At 44.8% G+C, this 16,850-nt stretch overlaps 1 protein-coding gene across 2 annotated transcripts in view; it reads left to right on the forward strand.

Moving 5' to 3' along the window:
- The window catches only part of parp4 (poly (ADP-ribose) polymerase family, member 4), a 37,336-nt gene extending 20,833 nt beyond the window's left edge, over positions 1–16,503 (forward strand). Inside the window, exons 24-37 of one of the 2 annotated variants that reach the window (XM_079254166.1) lie at positions 122–309; positions 393–492; positions 579–749; positions 2,081–2,161; positions 2,244–2,324; positions 2,399–2,494; positions 2,588–2,704; positions 3,260–3,415; positions 5,687–6,714; positions 7,088–7,186; positions 7,646–7,763; positions 9,010–9,112; positions 9,215–9,347; positions 14,964–16,503. In XM_079254166.1, the coding sequence (XP_079110292.1) occupies positions 122–309; positions 393–492; positions 579–749; positions 2,081–2,161; positions 2,244–2,324; positions 2,399–2,494; positions 2,588–2,704; positions 3,260–3,415; positions 5,687–6,714; positions 7,088–7,186; positions 7,646–7,763; positions 9,010–9,112; positions 9,215–9,347; positions 14,964–15,171 (2,679 nt within the window). In that variant the 3' untranslated portion in view covers positions 15,172–16,503. Of the gene's footprint in view, positions 1–121; positions 310–392; positions 493–578; positions 750–2,080; positions 2,162–2,243; positions 2,325–2,398; positions 2,495–2,587; positions 2,705–3,259; positions 3,416–5,686; positions 6,715–7,087; positions 7,187–7,645; positions 7,764–9,009; positions 9,113–9,214; positions 9,348–14,963 lie in introns of those variants that run through there. The other variant, XM_079254167.1, reaches the window with a different exon arrangement.
- Positions 16,504–16,850: the final 347 nt, after the last annotated feature.

Genomic DNA, 16,850 nt, shown 5'->3' on the forward strand with positions numbered 1-16,850 from the left:
AAGTTCTTTTAGCCCTTATTACAAAGTTTTTATTTACATGACGTTTGTGGCAGTAAGTTTAATGAATCATTTCTCACTAACTTATGCGGTCTCAGTATGTCAGCTTTTCTGCTCCCCCCAGCAATTTTTGCCAGTAGGGGGCAGCACCGAGCTGTGGCGTCCCCTGCGAGCACTCAGCCTGCTGCCGCCATCCCGTGGGGTGAGGAACCTGCTGCTGTTGTCGGATGGCCACATCCAGAATGCCGCTTTCACCCTGCAGCTGCTCAGAGACAACAATCTGCACAGCCGCCTCTTCACCTGCGGCCTCAGGTGAGAACACCATTGTAGGTCACGACTTCCTGCAGCTCACACAAAGCCGTAAGGTGAAGATGAGATCAGCTTTGTTTTTTCAGCCCAACAGCCAATCGCCACATGCTGAGGGCCCTGGCACAGGCAGGGGGCGGATCTTATGAGTTCTTTGACATTAAAACCAAACACACCTGGTCCGAGAAGGTGATCCGTTTAAGGCAAAATTACCCCCCCCCCCACCCCCCCCCCCCCACCCCAGACGTTCTTCACTAAGCATGTTTTATCTGCAGGTGGCATCTCAGGTGAAGCGTATGTCATCTCCTGGCTGCAGCTCTGTGTCTGTGAAGTGGCAGCAGTTTAATCCTGCAGCTAATCCTCCTCTGCAAGCTCCCAAACAGCTGCATGCGCTCTTCAACGACTGCCACACTCTGGTTTATGGATTTGTGCCCCACTGCACTCAGGTACACCCTTTATGCACCCTATCAGATGCAGAGCTACTCTCTTCCGGTCTCTTAATTTCTACAAACTTTAGTCAGTTCAGCCAAATTTACTGCAACTGAATACTGATCTTAGTAAGCACACGAGCAGCCACATTCTGGATGACTCGCAGTGACTTTTTAGAGCGACCTGTAAAAACTCCATTACAGTAGACTTCTGAAACACAAGGTTGTAGAATTATGTTCATCTTTCTGAACTTGTTTTTACTTTCTTTTATTTGTTTCTAAACAAATAAAGTAAATAAACCTTTACTTAATTACTTATATACGTGCTTATATACTGAACAATAACTGACCCAACATGGAGCCTTGGGAACTCCACATGTAGATACTGAACAATAGGTGGCCCAACATAGAGCCTTGAGGAACTCCACATGTAGATACTGAAGAATAGGGGGCCAACATGGAGCCTTGAGGAACTCCACATGTAGATACTAAAAAATAAGGGACCTAACATGGAGCCTTGAGGAACTCCACATGTAGATGCTGAACAATAACGGACCAAACATGAAGCCTTGAAGAACTCCACAAATAGATGCTGAAAAATAAGAGGCTTACCATGGAGCCTTGAGGAACTCCACATATAAATACTGAACAATAATGGACCCAGCATGGAGCCTTGAGGAACTCCATGTGTAGATACTGAACAATAACAGGTCCAACATGGAGCCTTGTTGGATGGGTGGTTCGCCCAGGGCGCAAAACTAGCCAGGACCGCCTCTGTCCTGAACATAAGATAGATGACTTCAAAGGTACTACACATGCTTTATGTCAGGGAGGAGGATTAGACAGATAATTCATAGACATAGTGTCCTACCAGAAAGCACAGAGGTCTACCTGACTTCACGCTTAGGAATGTACCAGAAGAGAGGCCTCCTAACATGAGCAATAGAATAATGCACAAGGTTCAGTACTACCATATAAAGTTACTCATGTGAGTAAAACATGACATGAAATACCATGTTAGGTAAGGTATGATATGAAATGTCCACTTCAATACTGAACATTAGGGGCCACAGCATGGAGCCTTGAGCGACTCCAGAGGTGACTTTATGTAGGTCTATATAAGTTTTTTCTAAATTATCAGTCATGGTCTACATAAATTTTAGGTTTATCTGGTTCCTGCTTTAATATAAATGTTAAAATGTAGCTCTGAGTCTAAAATGACACCAAGATGTCTGGACTAATCCGTTAATTTTAACACAAATACATACAAAGTCCAACAAGGCCATGCTGTAAATCCCCCAAATGTAAAACCTGCTAACCTGTGCTTGGTTTTCCCTTTTCTCCTGCAGGCGACTCTTCTTGGAAATCTTCGCGGTGAGGAGCTGAAGACCATGGTGTCAACAAGCGAGTTGCAGAAGACCAGAGGAACAGTGAGAGCTCGGTTCATTTCCGTCTACAGCTAAACGCATTAAAAGCTAAGAGCTCGCACTGACTGCGTCCATCTGTTGGCAGTTTCTTCACAAGCTGGCAGCAAGGGCCCTGATCCGAGACTACGAAGATGGAAGTCTGGAAACCTCAGAAGCTGAACATGAGGTATGTTTCTGTCCCGTCTGTCTACATCCAGCTTCAGCGCCTTGCTTTGACACAGATTTCTTCTTCTTCTGCAGGGGAAAAAAGCAGAACTGAAGTCCTTCATCATTGAGCTGAGCAAAGAGTTCTCAATCCTGTCTCAGTTCACCAGTTTTGTGGCCATTGAGAAGAGGGTTTGTTTCAGTTCACTTCTCTCACACAACACCTGGATTTAAATGATTTATAACAAATTCCTGACTGAAACAGTTTTTCTGATCTTGCTTTAGGACTCGGAGCAGGCAGAAGACGGAGTCACTGATGTCCCGAAGCTGATCGCGGAGGAGGACGTGGACTTCCTCCCCTACATCAGCTGGTCCTCTGATAGCCGATCTTCGGGGGTAGAAGTGAGTCTTGCACTGGTTAGCTGTGAAAAAGTATTTGCCCCCTTTCTGATTTCTTACCACAAAAATGCTTCTCATGTTCATGTGAGACAAACATAAATTGAGTAAATCCAAAATGGCGTCTCTAAATGGAGATTTCATCTATGAAGGAAAACGCTCTCCAAGCCCACATGGACTCTGTGAAAGCGTGTTTGCCTCCTGAACCTGGTAGTAGGTTGTTCCACCTGCAAGCAGCATTGGTGACACCTGGCAGTGGGGCTGTGGAGGTTTTTCGGTCCACTCTTCTCCACAGAATGTTGTAACTCAGCCTCATTGGAGGCTTTTCCAGCGTGAACCGGATGTTTAATGTCCCACCACAGCGTTTCAGCTTTGACTCGGCTGCTCCAGAACCTTCATTTATTTTTTCTTAAGCCGTTCAGAGGTGGACTGGCTGATGGTGACTTCAGTGCACGCTGTCGTGCACACTCCTGTCTTCAGTCACTGTCATGCTTCCATGTTGATGTGAGAAATAAACATTTACAGATTTACAAAAATTAAACATGTCTTCATATGTCTCAGGCCCTCACACAGGACACCGAGGATGAAGTGCCGCTGGAGGAAACATGTCTTTATATGTCTCACGCCCTCACGGAGTACACAGAGGACACACAGGACACAGAGGACGACGAGATAATGGACAACCTGGAGGACGAAGATAGTGAGGATGTAGATGAGGTATATGACTTAGATGTACGTCTTTCTGGGATGCACAACTGATGCATGATGCTGCTTTTTTATCATTGATTTAATGAGGGGGGGCATGAGGGTGAAGAGGCGCCTGAGCCTCTACCTTGACGTAGGACAACAAAATTTGGCACACGTGTAACACCCCGAGACTAGAAACTGTCAGTCAAACACCTGTTGCCATGGCATGAGCATGAGACCCGATGGATGCCACTTGCAGCTTTCTTCTTCTAAGCAAATCGACCTCAGGTGTTTCTTCATCCTGGCCCTCCGGGCCCACTGCCCTGCATGTTTTAGTTCCTCCCAACTCCAGGACACCTGATGCAGATCAACTCAACTACTCGCCAAGTTCTATGAAAACCTGCTGAGCCACTGATTGGAGTCAGGTGTGTTGAAGCAGGGTTCTGTATGGCACATGCAGGGCAGTGGGCCCCAAGGATCGGACTCAGGAAACACTGCCCTCAATATCTATGAAAAGTTGGTAAATTTGGCACACGCCACAAGTACGGCGAAAATTTCGATAATTTATGGTCAGCATACACTTTAAAGGGGTACTATAATGGTATTTGGAGTTTTCTGAGCTTTCTTCAGTGTTACAGTGTCGAATCCTCATCAGACATGTGAATGACACCGTTTTTGATCACCTAAACGCATGTTTGAGTTCCAGCACTCTCTCCGTTTGGTTTCCATGGCGACGAAAAACGCGTCGTTTTAGAGTTTTTTTCTACGTGGAAATCCTTGTGACGTCCCGGGGGATAAGGTTCGGTGATTGGTTACCTTCTACTGGTTAACAAGGGCATGTACAAATACATCAGGCGGGTGGAAAACGTGGGATAAAGTTATTTCCAACGATGGCTGGTGAGTTTACCAAAGAGAGACATCCTGCTGCATTCGTTGCTGTGGGTTGCTGTTTTCCACTTCGTTTTCAGGCTCTGATTCAGGTTCCAACATGTAGGGCTGGATGCTATGTGTTGACATTGTATTTTGTTTTTTTATTGAGTTCATATGAGCCTAAACCTTCTGTTTATGAGATGTTACAATGACGGTGAAAGCAGGTGTGGTGCGCGCTCCCGATGTAGTGCAGTGGCGGGAGGCGGGGCTTAATGCGGAAGAGTCTCAATCCACTCGTTTTGCCCGCAGGCTGATCTGACAGCCTACGGAGAGGGTCGGTCTGAAGTAAATAAAGCCATTTGTGACAATAACTCCATCAATCCCTGTCCTTCTGGGCTCAGAAATAAAAATAAATTAGCCTGAAATACACATAATAGTTCCACTTTAATGTAAAAACGCCTCCCCTTGCCCTGGCTCCTCCCCCTGTATTGGTCACTCCTTCTGTGTTGGCTCCTCCCCGTATCTTGCCCACCCTGCTTTTGACCCCTCCCCATGCGTCTGGCTCCTCCCCCTGTATTGGCTCCTCCCCCTCTGGTTCTGCTCCTTGCGTGATCCGAGGCTTTTTTATTCGCAGCAACAATTTTCTCTTTCTCGGCTGTTTAGCAGGAGGAGGCAAATAAACCGAGCCGGGTCGGGAAATCCTTCCTGCATTTTCTCAGCCATGTTTACCTTCCGAGTTTCTTCTTCACTACTTTGTATTTTCATCCTAACACGCTGTTTATATGCAGGGTGTGGCTATCAGGTATGTGCTGCTGTAGGGGGAGGAGGGGAGCCTGGAGAAGAAGCTACGAAATATAAGAAATGAACAACTCCATTTGGGTCAGAACGTTTGGATTGGTCAGAGTTTTTACAGATTTACAGTAAACTGAGGGGTTCTAACTATATTGGGGCGGCTGTAGCTCAGGAGGAAGAGCAGTTGTCCTTCAACAGGTAAGTTGAGGGATTGATTCCAGGCTTCCCCTGAAATGCCGAAGTGTCCTAGGGGACACTGAACCCCAAAACTGCCCCCCGATGTGCCTATCGGGGTATGAGTGTGTAGAATGAGTGTGTGTGTGTGTGTGTGTGTGTGTGTGTGTGTTCTTATTGTTCATGATTACAGAATGTATAGACTACTATCAGGACGGGGAACCACTTCACCCAGAGGAACATGTCTCTCAGCAACGTTACCTACTGGAGCTTTAACTTAGCAGAAAGAATCTTTCATGTTTTTATTCTTATGCTATTCCAGTGAGAGAAAGTAGAAGCGCACGGTAGGCTAGCATCCACAGTGTCTTTAAGGATCAGGTGACCTGATGTTATGTGATTATCTGGCTGAAGCTTGCAGCACTACCGTCACTTTATTCATATTTCTTCTCATGATTCTCTCTGTAGGGTACCTGTGGATCTCCTGTCACGTCAAGGGGGACGATGTTGATGAAAGAAATGCTTGTTCCTCCACCTGCAGAAGAACTCAGTTGTCACTCACTCCAACGAGCTGCGTATCGCTCTTCTGATGTTCATCTTCCTCCTCCTCCTCCTGTTTATTCCTCCTTTTTGGGCTTTCCTCCTCCTCCTCCTCCTGCTGCTGCAGTCCCTCTGTCCTCTGATGTCCGTCCTTCTCCTCCCAAAATAACTATTGGTCAACCTGCATCATTATCACATATGCGGCTGGCTAACAGAGCTCAACTCCATGGAGTTACTGGACCGAGCCCTGCAGGTGCAGCTTTTGGACCGGGCCCTGCAGGTGCAGCTTTTGGACCGAGCCCTGCAGGTGCAGCTTTTGGACCGGGCCCTGCAGGTGCAGCTTTTGGACCGGGCCCTGCAGGTACGCTTTTTGGATCGAGCTCTGCAGGTGAAGCGTTTGGACTGAGCCCTGCAGGTGCAGGTTTTGGATCCCCAGCAGGTGCAGGTTTGGTAAAATATGTACCAATGATGGATCGTCCTTCCCCGCCAGACCTGACGGAGCAGTCCTTCAGCCATGAGCCCACCTCAGTACGTCGTATGGCAAGAGCAAGCAACTTGTGCTTTAAAGCAGCCGTGATAACATCTGCTGCAGATCAGGCTCAGGGTTCAAGCATCAGTTTTTCAGCATCGATGCCGGCCTCCACATCTGGGCATGCAGTTCCTCAGGCAATGATGAGCTGCTTTTCGGCCTCTGAAGTGAGGCAGCAGACGTCCCAGGCCGACATTCTACGCGAGCCTGAAACGTTAAAGCCATCCTCCGCTTCGCCTCCAGCTGAGACTTCAGAGACTCCCTTGTTTCTTTTTAAGAGGAAGGATTCCTTTCTCAGAACACAGAGCCGCTGTAAAATATCCCTGACACCTGACAGAGTCCTCAAGGCATCTTCCTCTGCTGGAGATGCTCCTGACTCCCTGGACCTCCTCCCAGTGATCAGATCTCCTGCTTCTCCATCGTCTGAGTGAGTCCTGAGATGTTCTGAGAACTCTCCCTCCAGTCTGCTTTCCAGTAAAACATCAGCATGTCAAGATCTAATGATCCTGTTAGAAGAAATGATGAACTCCTTCATGCATTTTATGGATTTATTTGATGGATTTAGTTTCATATTTTTATTTTACACTTTCTAAACATAATTATGTTATTAACCCGTTAAGCATCGGGGCTCCACGCCAACATTGTTTTTATCTATATTTTAATATAACATTTTCTACAATCTGTTAGATGTTTCATATTTCATACGACTGCACCTGCCAATCCATCAGTAGTATTAAAATATGGTATCAATGCTTTTCTGATAAAATATGTATTTACTACGTGTGTTTTTCATCCACCAGGGCTGTGACAGACCTCTCTGCTGGGATCCAACAATACAAAGAGATGAAAAACAAGGTGTCTTTTTACAAGCCTGCAGGCGTGCCGCCACCGCTTAGAGGGTTAATATATATTCATTAATACACATATTTATATTCCTATGTATTGCATAATTATTACATTTTATTTCATATGTCAGTATTTTACATTTCTAGTATTGTATTATGAACATGACATTTAGCATATATTTGTATTTTTCTGATGCATTTAGTCAGAAAGACAGAAGTTATCCTGTCATAAACATAAAGAATTAAACGTCTTGTGGAAACGTTCAAAACTAGTAGGAAATGGAAGTTCACACTAAATAAAAACACATTTCTTTTAAATTCTTCTGTAAAAACGGCAGAAGTCCGAACTTGTTATATTTTTCTGTTAAAAGGCTGAAAATGTAAAACTAAATAAATTAATAACTCCTGCTGTTGCAGTTAATTTTATTAAAATATTACGGTTACTTTTATTAGAATATTACAGTTAATATTATTATATTACTGTCATATTAACCACATTCTCCTGTGGGCCAGATTGCCCCCCCAAGAGGGCCGTATGGTTCCTGCTCTGCGAATGAAGCTCTTCAGCGGGAAGAGGAGCTACGGAGACCTGAAGCCGAAATGGACGAAGATCTTCCAGCTGCAGCACTCGGTGAAACATTTTCTGTCTTTTCAGAATCAAACTAAAACCTGAGCAGACGACTGTCCTGCAGGACGTCTCCGTCTTCTGCTCTTTCAGTCGGGACATGATGAGAATCATCTGGTCCTGAACGAGCAGATAAAACCGCATCCGCTGAGCAGAAACCAGTCAGAACCAGTTTCTCTTCAGGATCCAGCTGCTGCTAGAAGCTTCCATGCTTTCCTGGCTTCTGGTTGAGGACGGTTTAAGGATTTTCTTCGGATGCTTTGAGCCTCATTCCACTTTTTCTTTTAGACTTTTTGTTTTGGATACATTTCTAAATAAAATTCCCCGCCAGTACCTGCAGGAAAACACCTGAGATGCCCATATAAGGTCATAAAAAGTGAAGGACTGTGAGCGAACATGGTGTAGAATGTAGAGGATGTGGAAGTAGAGCTTTAGTTCCACATTCTGACCCAGCGGGAACGCCCACCAGATCTGGCCCGCAGTCCTTAAAAGTTCTGGCCCAGATCAGCACTACAGATCTGGACCAGTGTTTTTTGGCCATCACCAAATCCAAGCTGGATCTAATAAGGTCTTGGGCCAGATGTGGGTTCTTAAGAATTTAGCCCTGGTTTGGGCCCAGATTTGGCTTGGTTCCGGCTCAAGTTTGGCCAACATCAGTCCATTATTTTCCAGTTGTTTATAATAATTTATTAATAAAGTCCAAGTCCAGGCGAGCGTGGGAGTCCTGGTACTTGCAGAGCTTTGGTTCATGTTTTTGCTGGCCCTGATCTAGCCCAGATTTGGGCCAGAACAAAGTCCAATCTGAGCCACAACTTCTGCTAAATCCCAACTTTATGGCCCTGATCGGGCTCCGAGCCGTTTTAATTCCATCTTAGTTTCGGAATAACCGAGTCGTATCAGTACTGGTACGTTATGATAAAGGAAACTAGTCTGGGTCTGTAATGCAGATCTGGGCCAGATCTTGGGTGGACTTTTGGCTGGAACCGGGCCAAGTCATGGTATCAGAAGATATTTTGGGAGCAACCTAATAACCCCTCCCAGATTGACTCAAAGGCCTACAGAACCTTCAGTCGCGTATCAGGGCTTAGTTTAGTTCCAAGAGTTTCTTCTGGGATTGAAGATTTTCATGAACAGTTTGATTAAAAATAATAAAGTGTCCACGGACATGTCTGTCTTCATCTGAGCAGATTTACTCCATGTCCTGGTTCCACATCTTTACTCTGACCATGATGTTGACATCTGTCCATGACAGGACGGTTTCTGGGATCTGACCTCAGAACTGGGAGACCTGATAAACCTCAACGTGGACGTCTTCGCCAATGTCTTCCTGAAGAGTAAAGGGATCTGTTCTCTGGGTGAGAGGAGCTGTTTGTATTTGGTCCCAGGAACGATTAGAGTAATCCTGCAAATGAGTAAAGTAATCCTAGGAATGAGTAAAGAAGGTTTGTGTGCTACAGGTGTGAATGTCCACGCAAATATCCTCCGGATGGTCGCAACCCTTCTGGTCCTGCAGCTGATGAGAATGGAGAAGCTGGAGGAAGGAAAACTGCTGCACAGCCTGTTTCGCCTGGAGGACAGTTCACCACCCAGGTCTGATTACCAACACACGCCTACTATCTACACACTAACTACACATTAACTCTACTCTGCAAATGCCATGCCAGCTACATGCTAACTCCATGCAGACACCATACTAACTCCAAGCAGCCGCAATGCTAACTCTATTCAGACACCATGCTGACTCTATTCAGGCGCCATGCTAACTCCATGCAGACACCACGCTAACTCCATGCAGACGCCACGCTAACTCCATGCAGACGCCACGCTAACTCCATGCAGACGCCACGCTAACTCCATGCAGACGCCACGCTAACTCCATGCAGACGCCACGCTAACTCCATGCAGACGCCACGCTAACTCCATGCAGACGCCACGCTAACGCCATGCAGACGCCACGCTAACTCCATGCAGACGCCACGCTAACGCCATGCAGACGCCACGCTAACGCCATGCAGACGCCACGCTAACGCCATGCAGACGCCACGCTAACGCCAAGCAGACGCCACGCTAACTCCAAGCAATTCAATTCAATTCAATTCAACTTTATTTATATAGCGTCAAATCACGGCAATGCCATCTCAAGACGCTTTACAGACAGAGGGGAAAACATAATGAAGGCCAATTCATAATAGTCTATATAAGGAAACCAACAGATTGAGTTGAGTCCAACTCAATCTCCCATCCTGAGCAAGCACACTGGCGACAGTGGGAAGGAAAAAACTCCCTTTTAACAGGAAGGAAACCTCCGGCAGAACCCGGCTCAGGACAGGCAGCCATCTGCCTCTGCTGTGTGGGGGGAAGAGGACAGAAAGACAACAGACAACAGGAACTGCTACTCCCGGCCAGGGAGACCTGCTGAGACAGGAGACATACATGTTAATGATGCAACACTGTTATTGGGGGGGGGGGGGGGGTAAAAGAGAGAGATAAAGAGAAGAAGAAAGAAGCTCAGTGTATCAGGAAATGTCCCTCAGCAGTCTAAACCTATAGCAGCATAACTAAGGGATGCTAACCATCCCTAGCTATAGGACTTATCAAAAAGATAAGTCTTCAGCCTAGTCTTAAAGGTGGGGAGGGTGTCTGCTTCCCTAACACTAACTGGGAGCTTATTCCATAAGAGAGGGGCCTGATAACCAAAGGCTCTGCCTCCTGCTCGGCTCTTTGAGACTCTAGGAACCACAAGTAAGCCTGCAGTCTGCGAACGAAGTACTCTGCTTGGTATATAAGGAACAATGAGGTCTTTGATATATAGTGGTGCCTGGTTGTGGAGGGCTTTATATGTAAGGAGAAGGATTTTAAATTCTATTCTAGATTCAACAGGCAGCCAATGAAGAGAGGCTAAAACTGGAGAAATATGATCTCTCCTGCTGGTTCTGGTCAGGACTCTGGCTGCAGAATTCTGGATCAGCTGAAGGGTTTTCAGGGCATATTTAGGACAGCCCAGTAATAGAGAGTTACAGTAATCTAGTCTCGAAGTAACAAAAGCGTGAACCAGTTTTTCTGCATCACTCTGAGACAGAATGTCCCTAATTTTGGCTATATTTCGTAAATGAAAGAAGGCTGTTTTAGTAACCTGCTTAATATGTGGGCCAAAGGACAGGTCAGGGTCAAATATTACTCCAAGGTTTCTCACTGTAGCACTGGAAGCTAAAGTAATGCCATCCAGGTTCATTACAAAACTGGAAAATTTAGCTCTGAGTTTTTCAGATCCAACGAGAATTACTTCAGTCTTATCTGAGTTTAAGAGGAGAAAATTTCTAGACATCCAAGTCTTTATGTCTATGAGACAATTTTGTAGCCTATTGGGCTGATTTGTTTCATCTGGTTTAAAGGATAAGCATAGTTGAGTATCATCTGCATAACAATGAAAGTTTATTCCATGCTGTCTAATAATTTTGCCTAAAGGGAGCATATATAGCGTGAAGAGTATTGGTCCAAGTACAGAACCTTGAGGAACTCCATGACTTACTGTAGTTTGGGAGGAGGACTTGTCATTTACATGAACGAACTGAAGTCTATCAGATAAATATGATTTAAACCAGCTTAACGCTGTACCTGTAATTCCAACCACCTGTTCTAGTCTCTGTAACAGAATGTTATGATCGACTGTATTAAATGCAGCACTAAGATCAAGCAAGATAAGTACGGACAGAAGTCCTTTGTCTGAGGCCATAAGAAGGTCATTAGTAACTTTCACCAATGCCGTCTCAGTGCTATGATGAGCTCTAAATCCTGACTGAAACTCTTCGAATAAATTATTTCTGCTCAGGTGGGCATGTAGCTGAGCTGAAACTATTTTCTCCAGAATTTTGGACATAAACGGGAGATTAGATATAGGTCTATAATTTGCTATCACCTCTGGATCCAGAGATTGCTTTTTAAGTAAAGGCTTGATTACAGCAGTTTTAAATGATTGTGGTACATATCCTGTCACTAAAGACATATTGATAAGATTTAGTAGTGATGTATTAATTAAAGGGAAAATGTCCTTAAAGAGGCTCGTTGGGAGAGGGTCTAAGATACAGGTGGATGGTTTAGATGAAGCTATTATTTTAGTTAATTCAGAGGGTTGGACAGGACAGAAACTATTTAGACACAAGTCAGATCCTGGTTCTAAGGATGCTTCGGAGACCACAACAGGCTCAACATTATAGGTAGAAGGAAGAGTATTGTGAATTTGATCTCTAATAGTGTCAATTTTATTCCTGAAAAAAATACATGAAATCATCACAGCTAAGTGAGAAAGGAATACATGGCTCCACAGCGCTCCGGCTCCTAGTAAGCCTGGCTACAGTGCTGAAAAGAAACCGAGGGTTGTTTTTGTTTTCCTCTATCAGTGATGAATAATAAGCTGTTCTTGCCGTACGTAAGGCTTTTTTGTATACAATTAAACTTTCTTTCCAGGTTAAGTGAGACTCCTCTAATCCTGATGAACGCCATCTGTTTTCCAAACGCCTTGATGCCTGTTTTAGAGCTCGAAGCTGGGAATTAAACCAGGGAGCCTTCATAATCTTACCTAATTTCTTCTTCTTTAGGGGAGCAACATTATCCAAGGTTGTACGCATTGAAGCTGTTATAGTATCAGCATGTTGATCAATCTGAGCAGGAGTAAGGCTTAAAGGGGGACTCTCAGTCATGCTAACACATGGTAGATGTGAAAAAATTGATTCAATTGATTGTTTAAATTTTGTAATATTATTGTCTGATAAACATCTACTATAGTAGAATTTATTTTTGGTCAGTGAGTAATCAAATAAAGTGAATTCAAAGGTTAACAAGAAGTGATCGGACAAGACAGGGATTTGAGGAAATACTTTGAGCTTATCAGTCTCAATACCAGATGTTAGAACCAGATCAAGAGTATGACCATGAGAGTGAGTGGCTCCATGGACATTTTGTGAAAACCCAATTGAGTTTAGAATAGAGCTAAAGGAAATGTTTAAACTATCATTTTCATCGTCAACATGAATATTAAAATCACCTAGTACAATGACCTTATCAGTAGTCAGCACTAACTCAGACAAGAGATCAGAGAATTCGGTCAGAAACTCGGAGTAAGGTCCAGGTGGGCGATACACTAATGCTAAAAGGAGCGGTTTCTCTCAATTCCATTTTGGATGAGATAAATTTAATGTCAGGAATTCAAAGGATTTATAGTTAGTTTTGTGCTTAGGATTAATTAAAAATTCTGACTTAAAGATAGCTGCAACACCTCCTCCTCTGCCTGTAGTTCTAGGAATGTGAAAGTTTAAAAAGTTAGCTGGCGTAGCTTCATTAATACTAACATAATCCTCTTGCTGTAACCAGGTTTCCGTAAAACAGAATAAATCAATGTGGTGATCACCTATCAAGTCATTGACTAATAAAGACTTATTTGGGAGGGATCTAATATTCAGTAGGCCACACTTTATTGTCTTATTTTCAGATTTTATTAGATCCATTGTTTTTATTTTTATGAGGTTTTCACGATTAACCCGAGGAGTGTTTTTGTGTTGTTTAATTCTTACTGCTGGGGAGTTGTATAAGGTCAGAATGGGGTTTTGGGTGGGTGGCGGCAGGTGGGAAGCTGCAGAAAAGTGTGTAGGACTACAATTCTGCCTCCTGGTCCCAACCCTGAGTTGTCAATTTAGCTGACTAATAAAAGAGTCCATATTGCTAGATAAGAGAGCGGCTCCATCCAACGTGGGATGGATGCCGTCTCTCCTAATAAGACCAGGCTTTCCCCAAAAAGCGATTATGTATAAAACCCACGTTGTTATCGGGACACCACCTAGACAACCAGCGGATGAAGGATGACATGCAGCTAAACATGTCATCGCTGATTAAATTTGGCAAGGGACCAGAGAAAACTACGGAGTCCGACATGCTCTTGGCAAAGTTACACACCGAAGCAACATTAATTTTAGTGACCTCCGATTGGCGTAACCGGGTGTCGTTACCGCCGACGTGAATTACAATCTTACGGTATTTACGTTTAGCCTTAGCCAGCAGTTTCAAATACGATTCGACGTCGCCCGCTCTGGCCCCAGGAATGCATTTGACTATGGTCCCCGGTGTCTCTAGAGCCACATTTCTGACTATGGAACTACCTATAATCAGGGTTTCTGCCTCAGCGGGTGTGTCGCCGAGCGGGGAAAATCTGTTAGAAACGTGAACAGGTCGGTGGTGGCCAGTGGGTTTTGGTTTGGGGCTACGCTTCCGCCTGACCGTCGTCCAGCCCGCCTCGGCTCCCGGCTGCGCGGGAACTGCTGAGGGACCGCTAGGTGGGCTAGCTGCCCTGGCTGGTAGCTCCGCACTGGCTAACGGGGGCTTGCTGACTAACTGCTTCCCTAACTGAGTGCGGAGCTGGGCTTCTAACTCGCAGAGCCGATCCTCCAAGGCTGCCAAGCTGCTACACTTAATACACCTACCGTTATCACTAAAGGAGGCGGAGGAGTAGCTAAACATCAGACACACCGAGCAAGAAAAGGCAGGGGACCGGGGTGTGGGAAGAGAGCTAGCAGCCATGCTAAAACCGAGTGCTTGAGCTGTTTAAGTCAGTAAACAGAAAGCCAAAGATCCCAAAAATAAATGCAATATATAGAACAGTGGTTTGGGAAGATATTGTGCGCTAAAGTGAGTGGTTGGTTAACAATAAATAGAAGTTAGAAAGAAGTTAAAGGAGCCAACGGCTCGTAGCAATCCGCAGTGATACACGCTAGGGAAACAGGAAATGACACAATACGTTACCGCAACCTCAGCGCGTCCACTCCCTGACGTATCTCCAAAAACACACCCAGATGTATTTTTTTTTCATGCATGCAGAGCAAGCAGACGCCACGCTAACTCCATGCAGGCACCACGCTAACTCTATTTAGAGGCCATGCTAACTCTATTCAGACGCCATGCTAACTCCAAGCAGACGCCATGCTAACTCCAAGCAGACGCCATGCTAACTCTATTTAGAGGCCATGCTAACTTTATTTAGAGGCCATGCTAACTCCATGCAGACGCCATACAGACACCATGCTAAGCAAATCATTTCCAAACACTGTTTGACCAAAACAAACCTTCAGTCTGGTTTAGTGAACATCAGGATCCAGTTCAGTGCTGGTCCTGGTTCTGAATGTTGGTCTTTGTTCTTTACTGGTTGTCGTCCACTTACAGGACTGGCCGTCTGAAGCAGGTGAAGAAGGCGGTGGACTGGGTGTGCTGGGCGGACCGGCAGTATCCTTGCATCTGCAGCCGGCTGGAGTTTGGCCTGAACTGGGAGTCGTCCACCCGCCAGCTGCTGGGCTTCGAAAGACTCCCTGCGTTCTCCCCCCTCAGAGGTCTGGATCTGCAGAAGACCGTCCCACTGCTGGTGAACTGCTGAGCAGGTTGATGTTGACGAAGGAACCGCAATGAGAAAAGGGATGTCAGCTTTTGTCTTGACAGCTGTTCTGCATGCATTTTGTGTTTTTGTCTTTGGGCTTAAATTTGTTTTAATGATCTATAAAGGAAACAAACTGAGATCTCGTCCACACGTAGGCAGGTTTTTGTAAAACCGAATATCTTCCCCCTTCTGGCCAGTAAAAAACAAAATGAGTCCACATGACCTCATTTTTCAAAAGCAAATCCATCCACAAAAATCCACATAACCGCGTTGTTAAGCTCATTCAAAAGCTTATCAAACCTTTAGGCGGCGGTAGCGCCCCTAATCCCATCCAATAAGAATAACCTTTTATCGTACGACGTCCCTTCCACAAAACAGGAAACATGCCTCTAACGTGATCTGGTTCGGTGGAGGAAAATAACCGTCCCTAATGTAGTCCTTTGCTGTTGGTAGTTTATGTGGAGCAGAGCTGAGCTTGTAAAAACAAACACAAGTGCCTGGGCAACAAATAACGGCATCAGTTTCGAGGACGTTCCTGCTGGTGTAAATGTAAAAGAGTTAATATGTTCGATAAGCGGTGTGCCTATGCTTTTATTTTGAAAAGGCCAGACAGGAAGTCTGCGCTGTGTTGTTGGTGAACGGTTTACGAGGCTGAGTAATAATAAAAGATGGTGGCGCTCCAGTTCCTCAGAACTTCTTCATGTTCTTGTTTTATATATTCTAAAAGTAAAGGCGCATGTACGAGACCCTCGGTTACATAAACAAAGGTCGCACATGTGACGTCATGGTATTTTCTGTCGCAGACGTCACGTTTAAAAACCTAAAACCCTGGTTATATGTGTCCACGTGCAGACGGTGTATTCACACGTCTCCACTTTGGTTAGAAGTTTTTAAAACCATCGTTTTTGTTGCAGAAACCTGCGTTTTGGTCATGGCAGGACAAATCGGAGGAGAATATCTTGGTTTTGTGAGACACCTGCTATGTGTGGACAAGGCCTGAATCTCAGAAATCTGTTTGGATGATTTTTGGCGCTGAAACGGGTGTTTACAAACATGAACAAGTCTTAATGTACGTTGTTTTTACTTACACATCCTTGTGTTTCATCATGACTGCTGCATGTTTTCTGTTCATGTCCTCAGAAGTAGCGCTCTGCACATCTAAGCTGCAGTATTGCAGTAACCAGTAGGGGGCAGTGTAGGGGTCAGATGGGCCAGATAGAAGGAAGCAGTCTGTGACATCCTCCATCGTTGCTGCTGCACTGTGAGAAATATGATCGTCATAGTAACTGGAGAAACTAACTAATCGGAGAACATTACATTGCATGAAAATGGTGATAATGTGGTAATAAATATGAAGATAATATTTGTTACAATCCTTTTCTTGTGTTGGGAAAAACAAGGCCTGGTGTTCAGGTCTACGGTGTGTACACTTACAATGTGACTTACAATACTCTTTGGTTATCCTGGCTTTGTGACATTTACAGTTTCTGGGATCTGTAAATGGACCAATCACAGACCTCTTTCATTTCCAGCCTACAAATTACGCATCTTTACAAGATCTGAGGTCTCTAACGCGCCCCCTGATGGAATCATCCGGTACAACACAAGCAAGGAAGTGAACACATATACACACATATATATATATGTTTATATATATATATATATATATATATATATAT

Source organism: Telmatherina bonti (assembly GCF_933228915.1).
Source record: "Telmatherina bonti genome assembly, chromosome: 15".
Classification (NCBI taxonomy): Eukaryota; Metazoa; Chordata; class Actinopteri; order Atheriniformes; family Telmatherinidae; genus Telmatherina; species Telmatherina bonti.